Source organism: Labrus mixtus, chromosome 8 (assembly GCF_963584025.1).
Source record: "Labrus mixtus chromosome 8, fLabMix1.1, whole genome shotgun sequence".
Lineage (NCBI taxonomy): Eukaryota > Metazoa > Chordata > Actinopteri > Labriformes > Labridae > Labrus > Labrus mixtus.
In genome coordinates, this window is record NC_083619.1 from 21,838,315 (window position 1) to 21,862,266 (window position 23,952).

Here is a 23,952-nt window from a genome sequence, read left to right on the forward strand (position 1 = left end):
CTGTCCTCCCCCGATCGATGACCCTCAGACTGTAAAAGGAATGATCTAACCCGGTTTGTCTCTCTGATCAGATTGACGCAGAGAGGTCGCCAGATGAAGTGTTCTCCCAGATCTGCCAGGCGATGGAGACCTTCTGATTTCTACCACTACGTCTCGCCCTCCAGCCCCAAATCTCTGCTGTCCTGGAGCTCCACCTGTGAAGATCTCTGTCTCTCTCTCTCTCTCTCTCTCTCTGCAAGGAGACTCACTCACCTCACACCTGCACCACATACACGCTCATTGAACTCCAGTGGTCTGCATGCCCCCCAAAACACCTAGCAAGTCGGTGAAACTTCTTCCTGCTTTAAACACTGATGAAGCGCCTGGTTGTCACATCCTGCTACACCCACTTGCATCATCTCTGTCTCTAACATGGATCTCGATATATGCTGCCAACTGCCCCGCCGAGGCAGATAACTTTACTGAGAAACACGGCATTCCTGCTGTGACTGAGAGCATGCTTTCTGGTCGAGAATGTGAAACCGGAGAGAGAGAGCGGTTCCCGCCATGCAGGAAAGTGGAAATGTCAGTGTATGTGCTCATGCTCTCATGCACAGTGTTGTGTTTTATATTGTGACAAGCATGCAAGAATTACAATCAAAGCTTAACTGCCTTTTGTGCATTGAATTAAAAAAAAAAAAAAAAAGCAGAAAAAGATTTGAGTGTTCAAGAATATCGCATTTGTATGTTTCCAAAGCTCATCGTACAAGTGCTTGTTTTGAGTGTGGTATTTAACATTCAATAAAGCCAGTGCATTTGCTAAAAGGAGGAGTTCTGAGTTTGTGCTTCAGTGTCTGTTTGAGGGTTGTGGATGAATATTATTCTTTATCTTTTAGCGCCATCTGCTGGTGAGATGACTGCAACAAAAGTTTGCTCCTATGAAAAATAACCAACTGATAAATATGGGGTTATAGGATCCTGTTTGAAATGCATGTAAATATAGTTTGTAGGTGTACCTGTAGGTGCACATATAAAGCAGCAAACTGACCTTTAACTGCAGCACTCAATGTGTCTGGAACTATTTGACAAGAGCACCAAAGGTCACAAGTAGGAGGAAGAAATGTATGGGCTTAAAAACAAATGCTTAACATTTTCACCTGGAGGTTTTTCAACTGCATCTTATTCTGTAAAATAATCTACTCATAAATATCTGAAAAAAAACAAGCATTCTTTCATTCTCTTGAGAGGGTAGAAAAAGTGCTACACACTAAAAAAAAATAAACCTACAGAAGGCCTACACAGACAAGTATCCTACCTATACATTTTATTGACTGTTTCCCCGTCATATGGAGTATTCTCAAAAGCTCTCAATTTACTATTCTCGTGTCCCCCAGAGTTTAAAGAGCTCCACACAAACATTTGTGTTGCTAGTGTGGGTAACAGCAGCATGACGTTTTGCAGCTCAACCTGCACAGCTGTTTACTTTAGCACAGAATACAGAGATGATAATGATCCGTTCAACAACAGAAAATTAATCACCATCAACTCTGATTTTTCAGTGAAATGTCAAATGAAAATGTCAAGAAGTAAACTTCTGTATGTTGCTTTTGGGTTTCATATCATCGTGTCAAATGAGCTTCTTTGGATTTGGCAATGAACGTGGTGCATCAGACTCGTCTCTCCGAGTTTGCACATATAGTTAACATTTAAAGTAAAACAATCAGATGAAGATCTAGTGCATGAATCTTAAATATTCTACATGAAAAAAACAATTGAAGATTAAAACTCTGATCAGTCAGCAGTGAGATTCTGGTGTGCAGAATGTGTTTACCCACAGCTGCTAGGTGTTTATCTACTTCCACTTGTAATAATGATTCAAATGTCTTTTGTGTGGAAAGAAATAGAGACGCACAATCATTACACAAGAGTCCATCTAATGTTTGTGATCCAGACAAGTCAAATCATGGCGTAATCTTTTGAATGTTTCAGCTGTAAATTGTTAAGCAAGATACTTATCTCACTTGTTCATCCTGAATAATACTACAGGAACCACAGGTGTAGAAACACTATTTTCACATACTTTTATTTCCATGGTTCTCCTCTAGCATTTTTTTTTTACATTATTATTTTTTTTACATAAGAACAGACTTATACACAGATATTGAAGCAGGGCAAGGGGGGTGAGGGAAGGAGACGAAAACCATACAAAATGGTGTCTACTCAAGCACAACAAAATCTATGTGTATAAAATTGTTTGGGTTGTTCCACTGTGGAGGCACCAACCTCTACCTCAATTCTTTTTTTTTTTTTTAAATAGATTAATAAAAATACAATCTTTTAAATGGGACCTTTTTAAAGTGAACTGCAAAATTAAAGATCTAGAGGCATGACGACTTGCTGGCGGGATATGTGGGTCGAGGAGGGGTCGTGGCCACGTTCAAAGGTTGATGTCTACCCGCCTGGGGGAAAAAAAAAAAATTATCTTTTAAAAATGGCACACAGCAACTAGCGCTGGCTACTTTTCACCATATACTTTTACACTCAACATGATCAACAACGGCACACATCAGGGGGAGGAAAAAAAAACAAAAACAAAAAAACAGTCATGTACTTTTCCCCCCCGTACGTTCCCATTCGCCTCGTAGTCTGCCTTCAAAAACATTTGCTCTCCGTGCTGTAGTGCTTTTTGTTAGACATGTTTTAGTGGAGAGAGCAAAGGGAAAAGGAAACACAGATGAAGGTGTGTGAAAGGTGAGGTGTTAGAGAGCAGCGATGTGTGACAGTGGTTGGGTTGGCTCCATGCTGAAACATGGCGCGCTATCCGTTTAACACATATAGGACTGCAGAACGTCATACGGGTCAGCAGGACTTCCTACAGTCTGCAGCCCCAAAACCAAAACCGACCTCCATGTCAAGTCCCCACGCCGCCAAACTTCCCCGCATTAGTCACAACTTCTGCTGAGGAAGCTGTGACGCATAAATACTCAATCTACGGATACCTAGCTAGAACATTTTTCACTCTTGCATATCACGGAGACCACACACACACACACACACACACACACACACACACGAACCACCTATGTGTATCTCAGTTGATGACTTCACAGTCCAGTATGACCACACATCTCTGTTAGGTGGCGCTTCACCAGACTGGCTGTTAGGTCTCCAGTTTGAAGCAGCACAGGGAGGTCACTAGGGGGATGAGGAGGAAGGGGAGGGAGAGCCCTGGTGGGGTCACAGAACTCGGGAATGTCGGTGTGCCTTCTGTTTAGTTTGTTTGTTTTTTTTAAAATAGTGTATCATTTCCAATCACAGATCCATTTATTGACCTGGCTGAGGTGGAGCAAGGCCCCCCTTGTTCTGAGGAACCAACATGGCCCCGCCCTTTGCTTGAGTCAGGGAGGCCAATATAACAGCCCCTCCCACCAGCAGCACTGTGGTCTGCTCCGAGGCCCCCTGGCTGTCTGCCTGCCTGCTGGCCCTTCCTGCCTGGCGGCGGGTTAAGCGGTTATCTTGGACTTGGAGGATGGAGCCATGCACAGAGTGGCCTGTGGGATATGTGGAGAGAGCCTGGAGCTAGAGGCGTCTGCGACTCTGTCATCTGTTGGCTGGAAAGTAGTTAGGGTCCAGGTAGTTGTAGCCTGTGCTCTGCGGCAGGCAGTAGTCTCTGTCTAGAAAGGTGTCAGGCTGGTGCACCGGTTCTAAATGATGGTTCGGCTTGTGGGTCTCCGTCTTGAACAAGCTGGAAGAAGAGTAGGGAAATGTAAGTCCATACTGCAGTAACACAAAATGAAGTCATTAATGCCCGAGAAAAAAGAGCAAAGAAACACTTTTACATCATCAGAACATTAAAACTTCAATGAGGATCCAAACTGATCAGTACTGCATAAAAACCCTAGCCTTACTCTACATTTAATCCACCTCTGCCTGCCTTTGTTGTAAACTCATTTACCACAGCAGGTGGTCTCTATGTAAATAATAAAAATGAGTGTGTGTGGAAAAAAGATTTGAGTTTGACAAACTCTCATGAGTTTCCTGAAGGTGACAGAATTAAAACATGAGCTAAACCTCTGTTTCATAAAACATCTGAGATATCTTTTTTTTTGTCTTTATAGCAAGCAGCAGCAAACTAAATATTCAGGTTATAATTTGCAGCCTGTGTGAAGCGCTGCTTTCCTGTTACAATGATAAATGTCAGTGGCAGTTGGTCATACTAGCTGTCACAGCTGAACTTCACATAATTTAACAAAAGACCTTCAGTGTTTAGATCACATTCAACAAATCTAGATGTGTCAATGTTCCAGATACATATTTAATCAAAAGGAAGGTAACACAAGAATCAGTCTGGACGCTTTCAATACATTCAACGTATTCAAAGGATTCTGATAATGATCTGGGCCACTTAATCGGGAAATAATACCGTAATAATGAATACGTTTTCAGGAAAATCTATTAAATATTGTTTGTAGTTATTACCACAAGATAGCACTGTATGCGTGCCTACATATGATCTTTGTATTACTGGGCAGATAAAAGTTAATTACTCTATTTCCCCAAAAGTCCCCTAAGTGTCTTAAAGCAGTCGTGTCATCACATGAACATATATACCATAATACCAAAAGATATCTTATTTCCATTTCCACATTCAAAAAAACTCCTGTGGTTGTATTGATAAATGTCTTCTGGTAAACATCATCCAAAGTTGTTGTTTTTTTAACATTTTGACTCTGACGACAGAGATAAGGGAACTCACCAGTCCGAGCAGTTGGAGCAAAAATCGACCGAGTTGTCTTGCGGACAATCCTGACAGTGCCACCGCACTCCCTGGATGGGATCCATGCCACAGACGTCACACTGCACAAAACAACAGACAGCATGTCTTCAGAACACAGTTACTGATCACTATTTAACTATACAATGTTGGTAGAAACTCTTTGATGAGTAGATGAAGAACTCTCATCAGCAAACATTGATTTCTTTAGATTATATCATTAAAATGTTTTATAAGAAACACAAAGTGTCTCCATGTTCAATTCATCTTTATGCTGTTAGTTTGCTTCAAGCTTTATTTAACCGGATAGACAGAATTTGCGTACAGCACACAGTTACGAGAAGAACTTTGTCCGTGTTGATCACCCTGCTGTTTCATCACTCCGCCTGGGATGATATTACTCTAAAAGTGTTACATTTAGAAGCATAGTTTTAAAGGAAGAATGTGCTATATTTTACATATAAATACAGCAGAAATCCAGTATATCCTCTGTAATTGTCTCTCTGAGTCATGACTGTCTACAAAGAGTTTGAAGCGTGAGTCTCACCAGCTGTGTTGTTGTCAGTGCTGCGTTTACATCATGTTTACATGGACGGGACGGCCTTGTGTATAAAGCTGTTTTAGTCAAGGACTAGAGGAAAGAGGTATAACATAGTCTACTCACTACTTATTGAGATGTCACGTAAGTGTCTTTAGATCACGGTCATTCGGTGCCAATGTATGCTCAATATGAAGCTATGAGTTAACAGAGTGTGCTAACATTAGCCTGCTAACACAACAATGCAAGCCACAGGCAATTGCAGCTTGAGCCATTGCACTTTATGGTGCTTAATAATGATGCGTTCTAATTTATAATTCCTTCATGCAACTCGAGTGGAGGTGTAGCCCAAAACAGCAGTTTGTTTTGGTTTAATGCTCAAGGGCGACATCTACTGGATCAAAAAAGTTGCACATTCTTCCTTTAATGAAGTGGGTCAAGTCTTCACCTTGTAGCCTACATGCCGCACACTGGCCTTGTCCTCGTGGATCTCCTGCAGGGTCTGTTTTTTTAGTCGCTTCAGCTCTAATAGTTCTTTGTACTCCGGCAAATTTCTCAACTCCAGAGGAATCCCCTCCTCGTCCTGGGAAAGGACAAAAAACACAAATGGAAACATTAAGAAAAAGACAGAGGGGAGATGACTGACCGGCATAAGGACATGCTCAGACAAAACATCTCATCATGACTCCATGAACATCACCGGAAAATGATATTCCCTTGACGTTTGCTGCCTATATTTATCAACCTAATTTTATCTGACCAAATGAAAAATATACAAAAACAACAATCATGCTTTTCTTCAGTTATTCTTCATACAGAACCCTTTATGTCAGTAAGCTGAATTTTATTTAGAAGAACGTCCAGGCTGAAAACCATTACATCATGCACATCCAGTTAAAATTATAGCTAATGTTTTTTTTTTGGGTTAACACAACAAGTCTTGATTTCTACAGTGTGAAACTTGGGAGTGGTAAAGAGTTCAGGTGTTTCAGATTTCAATCTACAAAGAGCAAACATGCAAAAAATAAAAATCTTTCTTCTATCAGAGTCCTTAAAAGACCAGTTTAGCATGTCTTTCTTTACTTTGAGGCTGGGGAGCCAACGCTTTGTCTTAAAATGTATTTAGTAGAGACAGAGACGCTCTGATTGAAAGATTTGTGTCATGTTATAAATAATCAAAACTGGTCAGAAAATGTGTTGAGTTTATGTCGGTGATACTTGCGAGTCTAAAAAAAGCCTGAACAGTCGAGCAGTGAGATGTTGCCATAAAGTTGGTTTGGTTTATCATAGCAACAAAGCCCATTATATAACAACTTCAGATAAATTGGACAACTGTGTTAACTGTATATCTTTAAATGTTACAGGTATGACGGAAAATCACAAAGCTCATCACTAATATTTCTTAACCTGGAAGGGACAGTTTTGAATGACGTGATGTCTTGGCCAACCTCCACGTTTGCCCTCAGTGAACTTGTGTTCCTTCTCCTCAACATGGTCCCAGAGTAAGGGACTGGTGAAGTGTGAAATGATCGTGGCCCATGCTGGCAACACCTTTGTGACTTTTCTTCATATCGGTGGTGTCAGGGTTTTTTATTAACGCTCTGGTGGAGCCAGCAGCCTGTGTTCTCAGCAGGGCATGGCGACCTGGTTACATTTAAAGGTTATGGCCATCAAAGGGAAAAAATAAAATGTCAGCTCTTGGATAATGGCGAGCACAAGGAACAGGGTAATTCAAATAAAAGGGTGAGGCTGGCCTGGCATTATGCGCTGATTTAGTGACTGTGATTGTACTGAAAAATAGAAAGAAAGACACATGGTACAGATGTGCATGTTCAAGGGACTTATTTCATCCAGAAATGTTTAAATGGCGTGAAGAGGGAAGGAGGCAGCATGTCATGCGAAAGATGCAGTGGCTTACTTAACCTGATCTGAATCTGAATTAAAAAGATTCACCAGGTGTTAAACACGCTCTTAATGGCACAAAACATGAAGGTTGTCCCTGTCTTTATCTTACAGGTCACTGCTTACATTAGGAGATGAGGTATGACTGTGGATGGTGACAAAAAGTAAATGTGAACTTTCGATTATCCTAATGAAGCAAACCAGGACCACGGTCTCCTCTGTGATCAGTGACATTTAAGTCAGTGAAATAGGATCCCTTCTTCAGTAACTCACCAGGACAAAGAAACAGGAGTTAGATGTGTGCTAAAAGAAGCATGCAAGAAATTGAAGAGAGAGCCGCCCACTGGTAGGCAAGTGGTTAGTTCTTGTACCCCGTGTACAGAGGCTATAGTCCTCAAAGTGGGCGAGCCCGGGTTTGAATCCAACCTGTGCGGCTCCTTTCCAGCATGTCATTCCCTACACTCCCCTCAAATTCTATCCACTTTACTGTCTCTATAACAAAGGCATAGAAAGCCCCAAAATAAATCTTGAAGTAATAAATGAAGAGAATGCAGGGTTCTGTGATGTATCAGAGGACTGACCGAGTCATCTGCAGAGGGGTCCTGCATGCTGCTGAAATACGCCGCGCGTTCATCGTCGTCGTCCATATAGACCGGAGGCTCATAGGAGGTCAGGAAGGTAGACGGCCGGTACAGGTGCTTATTGAGGTGATGCTGCCTCTTGCTGGATGCCTGAGGTAAAACAAGAACATTAGGACTACTGCGGAGGTCTATGTCTGTGAAGCCTACGTTAACAGAACCTAAGCGAGACGTTTAAATATGTTACGTTATGGCGTATCATATTTTATGAGATGTTCAGTGAACGACCTTTAAAATATCACAACAAATGCATTCAATGTACAGGCAGAATACAAGATAATTACAGAAATGACCACTTATTACTTACTGATATTGATACGCATTAATGAATAGAGGCATTGGTTTAAATAACATCAGTGACTCAGTATCATTAAAGGGTTTGTTAAATACCTTTTTAGTGTACATGCACAGGTTGGGTGTTCTTCCAGGCACAGGGATACCAGCTTTAGTCAGTTTGATGAAGTACTTCTGAACCCTACTGGCAACCTGGAATGTTTTAACAGGAAAATGTCTGCGTTAATGATTTCCAACAGAGGAACAGATGCTTGAAGTAATTGAGGTCATGCAAATGTATCCAGGATCCAGGTACTTAAAGGGGGCGCAGTTATCACACCAGTCAGACTTTGCCTTTCAGCTCTGCTAAGTGCTCGTACTACGTTCTCGCAATTTAACAGCCTGTTTCCATAGTGAGGACACAGATTCATCAATGTCAGGAGATGCGAATAGAAACACAGAAGACAGCGGTACAACCAGTTCAAAGACAAACTGTAATATGCAGTAGAGCTGGCAACATTGAATTTGAGTAAAGTCAGATTTTTTTTCATTTAAGCGAATTCTTTCTTCAAGCCGAATTACAAAATGTATTTGATGTTTGGATCATTTTCAATTACGCTAATAGACTAAATGTTCTGAATTTAGCAGGAAAAGGTGTAGCTCAGACAAGCGAACACCTCTTCAGTTAACTCCCTCTCACCTGTTTTGCTGTCCGATTGCCCAGCTCATCTGCGATCTTTTGCCATCTTCTGGACTCCACTTCTTCAGGAGGAAACTTAACAAGAAGCTGCTCCAGTTTTTTCTATTAAAAACAACATTTTAAAAAAATGAAAAGAGCGAGATTAATGGCAGTTTGCTACAATGGTACGATCCATACATAATAATATTCAAAAACAGTCGATGAAACAGTTGGGTAGCACAAATTACACATTTTAGCTGCTCACAGAAAAATGTATAAATCAAGTCCTCTTTCAAAAATTCACAGTCAGAATCCTGTATATTTAAGACATTTCGTTGAAAAGAGAAATACTCTAAAAGGCAACATCATCCGTCTTTAATGTACACCACTGCTTAGAGTTACGTTGGTGAATGGCGCACTCTCTGTAAAACAGAGTGTGAGATCTTACACACTCATAGCCTACCTGTTCCTCCACAGTCCACAGCTGGTTAAATGTGTCAGACTTGTTTGGGTGACAAATCCTCCCCCTGATCATCTGTCAGGAAAAACAAGAGTGACAGCCATGTTAAAAGAGTTGCACAGAACAAAAATAATAGGCACGCAACCATTTGAAGAGATCTGTGCATATGAACTGCCTGGCACAGTAAATCTGTCAGATTGACGGGCAAAGATGTGACTGGAGATGTGTCATGGGAAGACCCAGAAGAAGAGGGAAAAAAACACTCTTGACTGACAAACATGCTCCTATTAGAATTCAGGGAGTGTTATCTGTGAGAATGCAAATGTGTCTTCACAAAATAAACAGGGTGAGCAACAGGAATGATCAAGCAGTTGTTTGCTTGGTGCTAAATGCTTGGTGCCGTCTAATCCCAACAATCAATTAAAATTGAAGGGAAAGGGAGACGACAAACACATAAACAGAAATAAACCATAATCAGAGATAGACGAGAGGCAGGCTCCTCACGTTTCCATAGATACCACCTGCATGCCTAACTCTGCAAAGCATCAAAAAGGGGGGGGGGGGGGGGTGGCAATGTCAATTCAAGGCAATGTAACCTGCCAATTAGAGGCAATAGTTAGGACAATGTATGTGTAAGGTTCTGCTCTAATGATACGCTGGGAGATAATAAGGGGTTTTCCTAAGAACCAATTTGTCTGTCGAATAGATGGAAATTTAAATTCAGACTGTTTGACTCGTCTAACGGTAAGAAAACAATGAGAAAGCTGTAAATTGATCCGACACGGCTAAACGCTGTCCAAAAGCTTAATGCGTGTGGCCTGTTTAACCGCTATTTGAAACAGTTCGTCACATTCTTTAATTTAATTCTGGGCGATACAACAATAACGATAATTACTGGCGATATAACTTTTCTCAATATAAATATGACAGATGTTCAATAAATGTTTGATACAATTGAACCTGTAATTACACCACCCAAACACTGGGAAAGAAAACAGCCAATCATGTCGCAGGGATACGGGTAGGCCAGTTTACAGACGTTTGGAGGGGAATCGAAACGAGGCCTAAATGAGAGAGCGCAATGCCGGGCCAAACATCTCAAAGCAGGGAGGATACATCGTCAACAAGAAAGGACACTGCACTTCAGGAGTTTGGAGATATTTGAGATATTAACATTCCAACAAAAAACAGAGAAACGTGCTCTGTAAACTGTGATGAAGAGATGTGCAGCTAAAACAGTCAAAGCCACAAAACTTTTCCACCACTTGAAACAATACGACCCGTTAGAACAAACCAAAGGAAAGAAATGACCAGACGTCCCAAATGAGTGTCAGTGAATCCTCAGTAAGCACCGGGCCTGTTGTTACTCCCCAGCAACAAACCGTCATATCAGCGTTTTCCAGCACCGTGCACTGAGCTTATGATACTGAAATGTTCCACTGTTGAAGTATAGTTTGTCGTGTTCCGACAACAAAGAATAATTAAACCACAATTAACCAACTGGTTTCTTCAACTTTCACTCTATATTCGTAAGAAAAAATGATTTGACATCTATCGTGATAGTTATTGATATCGACTCGATATAAAAAAATTGTATCATGAACATTTTTTAGCCACATAGCCCAGCCCTATTCATATCTGTATCAAAAACGATCATATAAGTGAACAGTGCAGTGTTCAGTTTCTGAGTTTAGGTAAAGCCAGAGGAAAACGGTTGTTCCAATAAAGCCCCAACAACTGAATGTCACATGAATACAATATAAGTCAACAATTCGCATACCCAGAGACAATCACAGCTGTAATGACAGCAGCAGCAGTTGTGTGTGTTTACAGATTATTTAGTAAGGAGGCAGCACTGTACCTGTGATTGCCTGCTGTTCTCTGGTGCATCACTCATGGGCAGAGAGGTGTACATGGTGGAAGACTCGCCTTCCTTCTTGGCTTCAACAGGACTTTTTGGTCGATCAGGCAAACCTGACGGGAGGCAATAAACAGAATTTGTAATTTCAGTGATCGTTCAGTAATAATATTAGCAAACCCATGTTCATGCATTGAGATTATACATACCTTGGTCAAAGATCAGCTGTAGCCGCCTAGTTTTGCGTTTCTTGTCACAGAACTCTCTCTCAAAGTCACCGAGGCCTGACGTGTACTGCTCCCACGCAACGTCAGGGAGCTGGACGACTCGCTGAGGACACGGCAAGCCCAAACTCACCTGAGGGACAAAAGAAACACTTTTAAAATTAATTTAAGGAATTCACAAGGTTAGATGTGTCACATCTTGTAAGACATCAACAGGCACAATGAGACAAATGCAGCTCTTACATTCAGTCTATTATAACTCTACTCAACTGTACTGGCTTCATACTAACTCTGGTACTTTTTCAGAATCAAAATCAGAAATTCTTTATTCTTCCAACACTGCAGATAGCTGTGGTGCCCCTCCAAAAACAGATTAAGAACAGTTTTAAGCAAGCTTACTCGAGTAGAGTTGAACAATGCATAGAAAAAGGAACAGCTTTTTGGATATTTTCCAATTTTGTAGGGCATGCTTATGTTTTGATAACATTATATTCTCAGAATCGATTCGCTTTCCTTGACAAAGATATCGCCTCTATGAGCGACAGGCAGTTTTTTTGGGGCCTCCAGTGTATCCAGAACATTGTTATACAGGACCTTAAAGCATGTGCAGAACAATTACCACTGTTTACAGCCCGACTAGAACAGTGAATCAACTTCAATTCAAGTAATTTAAAGTAAAATCCCTTATTAGTCTATTATCTCATGAGTTTTCTGTTACACGTTATCTACATTATATTAAAGTTATATATATAAATATATATTTTTCCAAAACCAATAGCGTTTCTCTGTTTAAACTTTTGACATGTTCTCTTTGTGTTATGTGCAGTCAAACATGGGGTTTCAATGTTTTGCAAATACTCACACTCATTTACATTTTACACCATATCACAACTATTTTTTGGTTTGGGGTCGTTCATTAAATTACTCAGTTTCAAAATGACCATGTGGAAAATAACTGATTAAAACTTGCAACTTACTTTTAGTAAAACATTTTTTAACTTTTATATCATTGAATTTCCACAACAAATTTTAGCATAAATATTCACCAGAATGCTTGAAATGATGTGTTGGATGCTCAATATTTCCTGGGGGAAAAACCAAAGTACCCACATCTTAATACTCAACTAAATGAACCCTGTTGATTTGGATGTAGTGAACCACTGTAGTGATCCATCTACTAAATACCTTTATATATTAGTAAATTAACTGTTCAAAATATCTCAAATATGTCAGTTTGGAAGAATGATGTGTGCATATCTTGGCCCAGTTGTGAAAGGGTGCAGAACCAAACTTGAGTCAGACAGCGGAAAAGTCTGCACACTGTTTTATAAAGGTACAGAATATTTATTCTATCAACGTTGCACCCAGCAGGGTATTCCTCAGGCGAAAAACCAACAACATGATATTGAGTGCCATTTCTCAGAGAAAGGTTGGTGTTTGTTTAGAGACATGCAGTGTTCTGGTACCTTTTTAGAACTCATGAATAAAGCTGTGTGGTGAACACATGCAAAAACATAAATTATAACCCCTATACATCAGAACCATCTAATACAGTGCAGTATAAGTAGGGGGAGGGGATTACAACATAGATAAATAAATAACACAAGCACGCAGGTCTGTACATTTGTTACCTGTTTCTGTAGCTGCTCTACAAAGCTGATGGGATCAGCAAGTGCCTCTCTCTGCTGACGCGCCAGCGTCTCCAGGTCCAGGATGGCCTGTGTACGCTGGGCCTCGAGAACTCCGATAGTCTGCAGCAGCCTCTGATAACTGACATGGAGGGAAGAGAGGTTAGCCAACAGTAGGAGGAAGGGACTGCTGCTTACATTATTTAACCTGACACATGCAATGCTGCAGTGCATCAAACTTTTAGACCCCAGACCATGGATTTTTCAAGCAGTGTTCAGAGCCTAAACACTTATACAAGACATAAACCATTTTACTGAATTTTCCACCTATTTTACAAATACAGTGCTTACACGTTGTTGTGTGTGTTCAGATTCTTGACATTGACTGGGAATTTTGCGTCTCAGAGCAGCTGCTTACGCAATTATAAAACACATCTAGTTGTCTTTTTAAAGTGAAATACAAGACGTGCTGGAGGTAAGTAAAAAATCATATTGGTAGAGGATATACAATTTATGCACTAAGATGTTCTGCACTGTGACTGTGTAAATCACTCAGATTTCTAAGTAATATGAAAACCTTTAGCATGACAAACAGTGCTTGATGCAGTGCTTGAGGAGCCTCTTGCATTGCAGAAGCTTGACCTTTCCACTCGTACCCTCTGGGGCAAGAGAAGAACTGCAAACTGAGCTGTCGGTGACTAAGTGTGGCACTGACTCAGAGGCCTTACAGTGTGAGCAGAGCTAGAGGAATCGACACGAACGTGACAGCATTCTACGTGGCCATAACCTAATGCAGGTGCTCAGTGAAGCAGAGTGGATCAATCTGTTCTAACGGGACATGAATGAAAATCAATGCACAGGACACAATTTATTCAACAGCTGCCGGAGCTTTAAAAATCCTTCAAGCAACAACATTCAAAATGTGTCTACTGTGTTTAACCCCACATCTCTTCATTAGCTACAGTTCTGCACTACATGCAGCTTTGCTGACCTTGTAAAGCACAAGTGAGTGTTGTGCTTTCGTGCAAACTAAATCTGTCTTTGCAGCAGCGGTACCAAACATGCTCCTGCAGATTTCCTGCACCAAAGAATTGGTCTGATTCAAGTGTAGAAAGTCAGCATCAGAAAGCAACATTCATGCAGACTTCCCCAGATGAACAGGTGATCTTTGCATTAATCTGTTTCAGGGAAATGAGGAGGACTGATTCTAGCACTCTGAACTTTCCCCATGCGTCCAGGGACAGGGTTTCGTTGCCACCTACTGGGCCCAAGGTCCACTGGCAAACCCTGGTGCCAAAATGAAAGCTTGCCAGAACAATACAACATTAATGACTGATAATCGAGGATAGGCGGATGCTTTTGCAATTTTTGCATAATGTGTGTGCAGAAAGCTGTGTCTAAATAGGCAAAGCTGTATTATAAGAATACAAGATTTTCTGCACTCATACCATTAATCATGCCACTGTCATTTTTCCATATTCAGCAACCCTAAAATGCCTAGTCATTCTTGCTAAAAAGCAACTCCACAATGTATTGATTCAAGACCTCAAAAATGTTGCTTATTCAGCACAACTTAAAACTTGGCATGTAAGAGAAACTTTATCGAATTACACTAGGAGCCCACTCTCCAGATCTGAAACATCAACCAATACAGGTGCCAAAGACAAAGGGACATAACCTTAAGACAGCTTCTCTTCCCAATCCAAGCTTGCCATCACCATTTGAAGATGCATCATGAATCATCTGGCTTGCCACTGATCAGTTAGCAGTGCCTGACTGAGCACAGCATGAGACCTGTCCGCTGACATAAACATCCTAGCTTGCGTGACAAGTGACAACGACAGAAGGAACAAGGCCAGACACAGAAATCATTTCCCTCTAAAACAACTCATCCTACTGAGAAAAGAGCGAACATCCAATCTCCACAAGGCCTGAAAATCTGGGAATTGACAGCTGATTCACACATTCGCAGAACCAGATTTAAGGTGCAAATGACATGTGGGAACGTGTCAAACCTGAACAATAAGATGGCAGCTTGATTAGGTGCTCACTGATATTCCCTTAAAATAACTGTGTTAATTAAACTTTCTTACAATGTGTTAGTGGTGCAAAAGCCAGAAACGCTCGAGTGCAAATTGGATGTTACCTTTCGTAGGTTTTTGTAAGCACAAAACAAACTATGTTTATATACAAGAAGCTTCTTGAGCGTAGTCAGTTAGTTCTAGTTCTTTTTCCCTGTCAAAAAATAACAGGGTGAAAAGATACATTTGAGAAGCTGTGGCAGGGTAATCAGGAAAAGTGAGGAGAAATATATTGTTCAGTGAAATGTTTGATATCTATTTTCTGACTCTTTTCTGGTTTAAGCGTATTACCTGAACTACCGCTTCAAACAGTAATTTAAACTTGAAGGTCTGTGAAATTGAAAATGGCCAATAAACTTATTCAACCTGTGAAGAGCAGTCACAAGAAGATAATAAAGAACTACTGATCAAGCCGATATGATCAGCATAGTCAAAAATTTAAAATAGTCAATCTTTGACTGATTGGATCGCATGTGAACAGTTCTAAACACAAAGACCATAAACAGACATTCTGATTGAAGGACTCAACCCCTTTATCAAGGTTTCCTGGATCACATTTCATTACATATCTTTTGCAGTTTAAATGCAAATGTATCCTGGTAAAAAAAATGCAACAATAACCCGTCTCTCTTACCTTGTACAATGCTCTATTGTAAGTTTAAAATGACTTTGTCCTACTAATAAACAGGTTTATGTTTCTTTTTTTCTTCAGTTATTGTCCTTGCTATCCCATATGAAACAAATCTGCTGCTTTTCTGTTGGCAGAGGAGAGGAAATGCCTTTGATAGGTCAATAAACATGGGATCAGGTATCAGAGCATCGGCTCAAGGAACCGTTTGGATGCCACAATGTATTGGCCCAAACCATTTTTCATGGTTGGTTTGGGCTGATCCATTTTAGCCTAAAACAGAAAGTGTTTGCTGACTTTCCCTTTTGCATAAATTCTACATTGGTAGGAGCTGGTAGCTGCACCGCTGTTCACTTTAGCTCAGCTAGCTTGTGCTCAGCTTGGTTTTTAGTATAGATTCCTTTGGCATCCATACAACTCCTCACCAAATCAACCTGACAAAGGATTTAAACCTGTCCAATAGCTGAAATAAGTAGTTTCACATAGAAACTGTATGTCTAAAGACACAAAAAAAAAACGTTTCTATGGAATTCAGTTCATGTTTGCAATATTTTACATTCAACCTGAGCTAGGCGGCACAACGATTACTACAATCATATCCATAGAGGATTAGTAAAATAAAGCTATTGAAATTATTAATATTTATGTGTCTTTTTTTTAATTCTTTGGCAGATTGGCACTTGAACTGGCCATTGGTCCTTTGATTTTCTAGCACAATTGCTGAAGACATTAACGGAATTTGAAAAACTGGAAACAATGGTGACGCATGATAGACACAGGTGTGACAACAATGTGTAATGGTAAACCAAATTTGTTCAGATCATCAAAACCATTTGAAAAACCAACATTAAACGGGTTCAGTTAGACAATGTATTTAACATTATAACCTAACTAACCTAAAAACTTTCAACAGAAAACACACCAAACATCAGAATATTGTTCCTCCTCAAACCAAACCACCTCAACAAGTAACCCAGCGATCACACAATGTAGTCAACAACATGTGTAAAAGGTGCATTAACAAAGAGAAGAATCCCCTAGGAGCTCCTACGTACTCTTTGTTGTGTTTAAGTGCCAGGTGGTCTGACTCAAAGTAATACACATCAGGCTCCTCCTCTTCTTCCTCCTCCTCCTCCTCCTCCTCCTCCTCCTCCTCTGCAGCCTGGCTCTTTGTCAGCGCCTTGCTTTTTTCAGCCTCTTTGCCCTCCACAAGCCCAACCTCCTCACCACCTGTCCTGTCCCCAGGATCCACACAGACTAGCTCCTCAATGGAGGGGCCAATAAACTCTGAGGGAGCAGGTTCCTCAACCATAGGGCAGTCCTCCTCCAGTCCAACCACAACCTCCCCCTCTTCCCTCAAGGGACCATTGTCTCTGGGAGGAGAGCTGAGCTTAGAGGAGGAGGCCTTGCCACCACTGGCAGCCCTCCTGGGTGAAGTCCGCAGGGTGTATCTGTGTTCATAGAGCTCTGTGAAAGAGGGAGGTGTGCTGGATATTGAGGGGGTGCACTCTGGCTCTGTGGGGGAGGGGGTTGTTGCTAGTGGGGGTGTAGTTTCTCCTGAGTTGCTGTTGTTGTTGATTGGACTATTGTTCATATTGGTGGTATTGGAGGATGTGGAGGCAGAAGCTTCCTGCACCGGTGTTAGTGGCCGACCATTGGTATTGTTCTCAGTCTCCATCACCTGTTCCTCATGGGCAAGACACAACGGGTTGCCCACCACATCAACCTCAACCTCCTCCACCTCCTCAGCCACTATCAACTCAGGGACAGATTCCTCTGAAACAGCCTCTAAATTCGGCGCAGATGAGGCAGGTAAGTCCTCTGAGCAAGGGACCTCCGTCTGCACAGGGACAGAGTTTCTACAAGGCACGGTGGGGTCAGGGGATGAGGGTGCCCCTGTCTGACTGCCATTGAGCAGAGACAGGCAGTTGTTGGCAGAGGAGGGATTTGCACTTGGCTCTTCAGTGAGTGTGCAAGATTCCTCTGCTTTATTGTCTTTGAGTCCATTTGAGGCCTTGTGAGCATTCGGGGGCTGAGCTGCCCCGTCACACTCCACATGGCCATCCTCTGCTTGCCCCCCTGTCAGCTCAACCTCCTCTTTCCTGAGGACAGGTGAGACAGGAGAAGTGTTTGCAGAGTTTTGGCTGGGAAATTCTTCACAACTGCTATCCTTGCAGGGCTCTAAGACAGATACCGGACTTTCAGTTTTTAGAAGCACAGGGTCCTCCTCATGTCCCTGAGAATCTCCAGAGCGGGAGCACCGCTTGGCCCTTTTGATTTGAGTACAGATATCACGTGCCCCCTTCCCTCTATCACAGTTCTCGGGACTTATGTCTTTTTCTAAACAAGACACGCCACGCTTCCTTGAGCTGGTCCATTGCTCTGCCTCAGCAGAAGAAGCATTCAAATCAGTTAACTTCCCCTGCAACGAGACCTGCTGCTCACCGTCCTGCTGAGTGTCTGGCTTTGTGTCCTGTTTGTTGTCCTGCTTTGACTCCTGCTTAACGTCTTGTTTGGTATTCTGTTTCGACTCCTGCCTGCTGTCCGGTTTCGGGTCCTGCTTGCGGTCCTGCTTGGACTCCTCCTTTGACTCCTCGCTAACCTCTTGTTTGTTGTCCTGCTTAGACTCCTGCTGCTTGGTGTCCTGTTTCGACTCCTGCTTGGACTCCTGCTGTTTGGCGTCCTGTTTCGAATCCTGCTTGGCGTCCTGCTTAGACTCCTGCTGCTTGGTGTCCTGCTTCTTCTTAGGCGAGCGGGCCCTTGGAAGCGGAGACACTGAGGTCTCCTCCGGCTGGGCAATGCTGCGGTTCCTGAGGGTTCGACCACAAAAGTTTTCATCCAATCCATTGAGCCCCACTGATGACCTTGTGACACGCGAGGATCGGGACGCGGCCATACTATGGCGGGTGCCTACAGTCTCCTCATCCTGGTGCTCTCTCCTCTGCAGCAGAATCTGGGCACCTGTAAACACACAGACAGAAACAAGCACTTCATGAAGTCGAAATAATCACAGAAAAAAAGCAAACCTTTAGAGCTCAATGATTACATCATAGCACTACCTTTGGCATTACCTCTGCAGCAGCAATATGTTATGATTGGTTTCACTGGCCAACAAAGCTAAAAAAAATTAGTGCATGAATGGTACCCCGGGGTGTTTGAAACAAAGCGTTAACCAAAAGACCTTTGCTGACTACTGCTCCGATCATTTCTCAGCTCACACCAGAGGTATTGATTTCCCTTGTCATTGTAACTAAGCAACACCCTCTGTCCACAGGCAAAACTAGATGTCTCATCCCAGGTCTACAAAAGTGGCAGATCTTGTACTGGCAGAATATAATGCAGGAGGTCAAATCTTCCATCTTGCCTTAATTTTAATATTTTTTTGTCCTGTGACTCTGCAGAAAGTGACTTCAAGCATTTTAAGTTAGAAAAGCCCCCTAAGATGTAAAGCATTTAACTTACAAAATGGTAAACTACCTGCAATAAAACCCAAATTAAATCAAATATATTTAAATGAGCCATCACACAATTTGTGTTCATGGTTTAGTGAAAGCGTATTTATTTCCTCCTAGTAGAGATTACAGCTTAATGTGTCACACAAAGAAATATGCCTTTACTGGTTGACTTATTTCTGTGTCAGATTCTACCACTCCCAATTCACCAGAGATAACACTGCAAACATAGGATTGTCTTTGCATGCTGTAGGCTTTTTATCTTTTTATAACAGGTGTGCCAGAGCACCAACAGGCTGCAACTTATCAGAATGTACAAAAAATGAAATTCTCTGACAACAAGAATCCTACACAAGGCTTATAGGCTTAGAGTGAGGGCAACCATAGAGGCTTAGGATATGACGATTCACTTCCTGACACAATTTAAGGCACAACAAAGCCTTCCCAAAATTGCTCTGTGTGTCGCCTGAGCTATCCCGCAGATGAAGTACATTACTGTGCATCTGAACAGAAATCCTGGCTTACAGTGTGTACTGGAAAATAAACACTATCTAAATGCGACCAGGCACTGATAAATAGTCAGCTTAAGATATTTTATTCTTTACTAAATAATCCATTTCACAGATGCAGTAACATCCGATTTAATATAGGTCAGACAATCCATTATAATTTTCCTCATAACAACTTATCTCATTTCAGGTTCAATCAATCAATCATTATTATTTGTATAGTGCCAATTCATAACAACTGTTATCTCGAGACGCTTTACAAAAGAGCATATGGGATAATACGCACGCAGGATTTCTCCTTTGTATTCCTTGCGTTCCTGTTGTCCACACTTCCTTGCTGCTGAGGTGGGGTCGGAACAGGTTGTTATTAAGGCAAACATTACTCGATTTATGTAGTGGGGTACTTAACGAGAAAAGCCTTAAGAATAATGTTGCTTTGGAAATACAGAAATTTGAAGAAACTTAAACAATAAACAAACAAAAATGCTTCTTTTTCCTGATACTAGCAATTAGAAAACTCATTTTAGTGGGCAGGTCTGTGCCAGTAAACCCAATCATAATCAAGCCTTCATGGAGGTTTACAGTAATCAAGTTTTCTGTCTGCATGTAGGCATGCAGTTGAACTAAGTCAGGGGAAATTTTAAGATTACATGCAGGGATAAAGAGAGATTTCTGTCCTGGTAAGGAAACACACATTTGATCCCCATTTCCCTGGAAAAAATCCCAACCAAACCACACAAATACATGGGTTGCCATTGAAGTCTCCTCTAGCTCATAGCTCCAAATAATAAATCTAACAGTGCACAATAAAAACGAGACGTAAAGGTTACATTAAAGTTACATTCAAGGGGAAATGATCTCACATGGTGTCCTTTTGCAGAAGATGAGACATAGTCAAAGTATATCCTTGTAGGGGGGGGGGGGGGATTATAGCATCAATTAGCATTGTGGTCATGCTCATTTACATTAATTGCAAGTACATCAATCTGTGGGTCAACCTCTGTCAAAACTGATTTAAAAGCTCCTTGTTGCCTTGCTTGGGACAATCCCTTCCTTGTCATAAACTTTGCTTACACATCAACAACAAAGCCAGAGGCTGCCCTTGCTACAAATACAAATTTTTCTTCAGGGGGACAACATACTAGTCACCTGGAACAAGCACTACCACATGCACACATTACTCACAACTTTCAAGACCCCAACTGAGAAAGCTAATGTGATTTGTCCAAGCAGAAAATAAGAGTGAAGAAAAAAGGCGGCAGAAGGGAGGAAGGTTATTCAGACTGAGCACTCACCCTCACCCTCAAATCAACAAAACTAATTAAGCCTGCTCATCTGACATGCCCTCAGAAAAAGAAAACTAATCACAGCTTCAAACTGATCAAGGCTACAGTTGTTGTTTTTTTACCTGAATCGCTTTACCTAATGTCCCATTATTTGAGACATTGTTAGGAAGGCTGTAAAGGCCTCAAAAAACAAACAATATAAAACATCTAATTAAGCCTACAGATACCTGCTGGAAACATCTGAATACAAGCTTTGTACCCAGGAATGATTTAATAAGGCAGCCCTAGTTAGGATTAAACTCAATAGATCTAATAAAAAAATGACAGTTCTGGATACTTTGACGTCGTAAAATGGAGTGCAAATGGTCAAAGATAGGAAGTGTGTTCGATCTCTTTCTTTTAAACAGTCCAAGCTGTTGGCAGGTGAACATGCAAAGAACTTAATATTTGAGGACCAACCATCATCAAACTTCTTAACCTATGGCGGTCTCCTCGGTTGTTGCACGTGGCAGCAAGTGTTTGGTGAATTAACGAAACATTAAAGTCACGATAGTCTCAATAAAAGTATATTCTTTATGCACATCAGGAGTTAAATTTAAGTCCACTTCTTTGTATCCCTAAAATGACTATCTCATTGCTAAAATAGCATGATGTTTTAGAAAATGTTGTGGTCCAGCTTCCCCCCCCCCCAAAGTTGACATCCATGCAGTTCACATTATTCTGCAACTCTTAACTGCTCTTGGTATGAATGAGAGTGTGAATTTTTATTTCTGTCCCTCTGTCACTCCTGAGTTAACTGGAAACCTACTGTATCTAGGTTGTTCCCAACCTCTAGCCCAACACTAGGTAGGATTGGCTTCAGCCTTTGACAAACCACCAAGCATAGACAATAAGGCTAAAGGATAGATTGACAAAAAACTACGCTTTACGACTAAAAACGGTACATTTCCACAAGTTATCACAGCCCCAATCAATGTTTCAAATTAAAGATATGATCTGGATAACTACTCTGTGGTTGAGCTTGCAATAAATCATGTCAACACTGAGGCCAGAATGTCCGATGAGGGGTCAAATAGATGCAATGTTTTTGCTTTATGGGGTCAAACGCCAAAGAGGTTGGGAACCAATTCTTTGGACAACAAATCAGCACTTGATGCCTTTGTGCTGCTACTGCTGCTGGCTTTATAAGAGTGGAAAGTGCTCAGTTACTGTTTTAAAGAGGAATCGCACACATTTAATTGGCTATTCTATTTAATCTGTTGTTACATGAAACGAATGCTGAATAACATGCAAGCTAAGATAAGCTCACTTTATCATTGCAAGGAACACCTCAGCACCACAGCAAACACCAAAAAAAAGCACATCTTCATCACTCTGCAGAAGTCAATGAAAGTCCCACAAGTCTCGCTTCTGACAAGACTAGAAATTAACAGCTTTCCCCCTTACAGGAGGCAGTTTAATAATTAACTTTTGCGAGTGAGAAGAAAGCCAGGATATGTCAGTGCAGCCACACAGACAGCAACCAATGTGTGGCTGTCTTCTCAATCAAACCACTTCCTGTACTTTTACTGAAGCGCGTGTTTGTATGGGAGGTGAGGTTAACACGTGTTTATGTTGCATTACGGACCAAAACCTGTTTACGTTTAGATTGCAAAACGAACAACTCAGCTCAAGTTAAATGTGAAGGCTGGTGCAAGCAGAGCAGCTAAGACGAGGTCTCTGAAAAGATGACACCTACTTAATCTCAGCATCTGACCTGGAGTTCAACACTTCCCAATGGGCCCTATATGTGCAAGACAAATCCACGGTGTGTGTTTTTTTGGTATACATACCGATGAGAATCACTCAAATCCCAACACAGTTCATTGTGGTTCATAAGTTGGTATATCTGGAGGGATGCTGCTGAAATCAAGAGACTAGAAAAAAAAAACCTCCTGCAGCTACACGTGAACGCCGGCTACGTTAAAAACACTTAAGTTTTGCAGCAGGTTTAACTCAAAAGTTCAGGATTTTACAAAAAAAACTCCCAAAAGCACACACGTCCTCCTGACACAACAACAACAACACAAGTCGGTTCATGGACCCTGACGAGCAAACGTTACTTGAACCTAGCTTTTGTGGCTAACCTCAGCAGAACTAAAACTTACCGTTAGCTTTTCGTGTCTGTAAATAAAACATCGACGCTTAAAGAAAACAAAACTGTACACTGTTGCATCCGTGATATTATTATATTACACTTCCTAACGTTGAGTAAGAACGCTACAAAGCGAGGCAGTTTCGTGTGTTTTCTTTGGAGGGACTAGTTAGCCGAGTTGGGCTAAAATGTTAGCGTCGCTAGTTTTCCTGTTTTAACGCATCGTGCAGAAAACAGCCGGACTCCCCCCTTTAGCTTCACGACAAGCTAGCACAACAAACGATGCAGAAAATAAGTCTGTAAATATCCAAACTTTCGCAATTGGCATCGCTGCTAACATTGTGTTCCGTCATATTACATTTTAAACTCTCAAACGCGTAGCCACATGGTTTATCTAGTGAGCGGTGCAAGCGGCGGATAGTTAGCACTTTAAAAGGCTAGCCGTGGCTGCAGCCCAGCTAGCTGATTGTTCCGCGCATAACTTTGCCGACGCGTTTGTGTACTTCTAATGATGCCCGGTCGTAAGACGTTTTTTTTTTTGGTTGGCTATTAAACTCGGGTTTTGTCAGTCGCTGTGCTACAAAGCGCTGGGATTGATGAACGCTCGTAAATAGCGTTTTGTAGCTGAAGAATTACACATACCTCACTTCCGTAAATTTGCTGCACGCTCGGCCGCAGCCATGTTTCCAATCCAGTCAACTAGTCGGGGTGTGTGAGCCGACACTACCGCGCTCGTCAAAAAATGCAACACTATACAGTACATTTTTTTTTTTGTTTTTTTTTGTTTTACCCCTGCCAAGGTTGCAGACTGTCAAATATTGTCGGTGTAACCCCGTTTATCGTTTGTGGGGTTTATTGGTGCACATTTGATTTATCCCATCCTGCAACCACTTACAAATCCCAGCACAA

At 41.5% G+C, this 23,952-nt stretch overlaps 2 protein-coding genes across 5 annotated transcripts in view; one reads left to right on the forward strand and one right to left on the reverse strand.

Annotated features, from left to right (window-relative positions):
- Positions 1–804, forward strand: part of ak5 (adenylate kinase 5) — an 80,937-nt gene extending 80,133 nt beyond the window's left edge. Inside the window, exon 14 of the mRNA XM_061045130.1 lies at positions 72–804. Coding sequence (XP_060901113.1) covers positions 72–137 — 66 coding nt within the window. The 3' untranslated portion in view covers positions 138–804. The remainder of the gene's footprint in view (positions 1–71) is intronic.
- Positions 805–2,046: 1,242 nt separating this feature from the next.
- zzz3 (zinc finger, ZZ-type containing 3) lies at positions 2,047–23,815 on the reverse strand. Of its 4 annotated transcripts, none has more exons than XM_061045128.1 (12): positions 23,686–23,815; positions 16,718–18,623; positions 12,957–13,095; positions 11,311–11,458; positions 11,105–11,217; positions 9,247–9,318; positions 8,805–8,906; positions 8,222–8,317; positions 7,775–7,924; positions 5,740–5,874; positions 4,736–4,836; positions 2,047–3,724 (listed from the first exon to the last, which is right to left on the reverse strand). In XM_061045128.1, exons 2-12 carry the CDS (start codon positions 18,556–18,558, stop codon positions 3,580–3,582), a joined length of 3,042 nt encoding a protein of 1,013 aa, XP_060901111.1. In that variant the 5' UTR covers positions 18,559–18,623; positions 23,686–23,815; the 3' UTR covers positions 2,047–3,579. The 4 variants fall into 4 exon arrangements, with proteins under 4 accessions (XP_060901111.1, XP_060901110.1, XP_060901112.1 ...); XM_061045127.1 differs by lacking the exon at positions 23,686–23,815 and adding an exon at positions 23,057–23,183; XM_061045129.1 differs by lacking the exon at positions 23,686–23,815 and adding an exon at positions 22,742–22,795.
- Between the last annotated feature and the right edge of the window lie 137 nt (positions 23,816–23,952).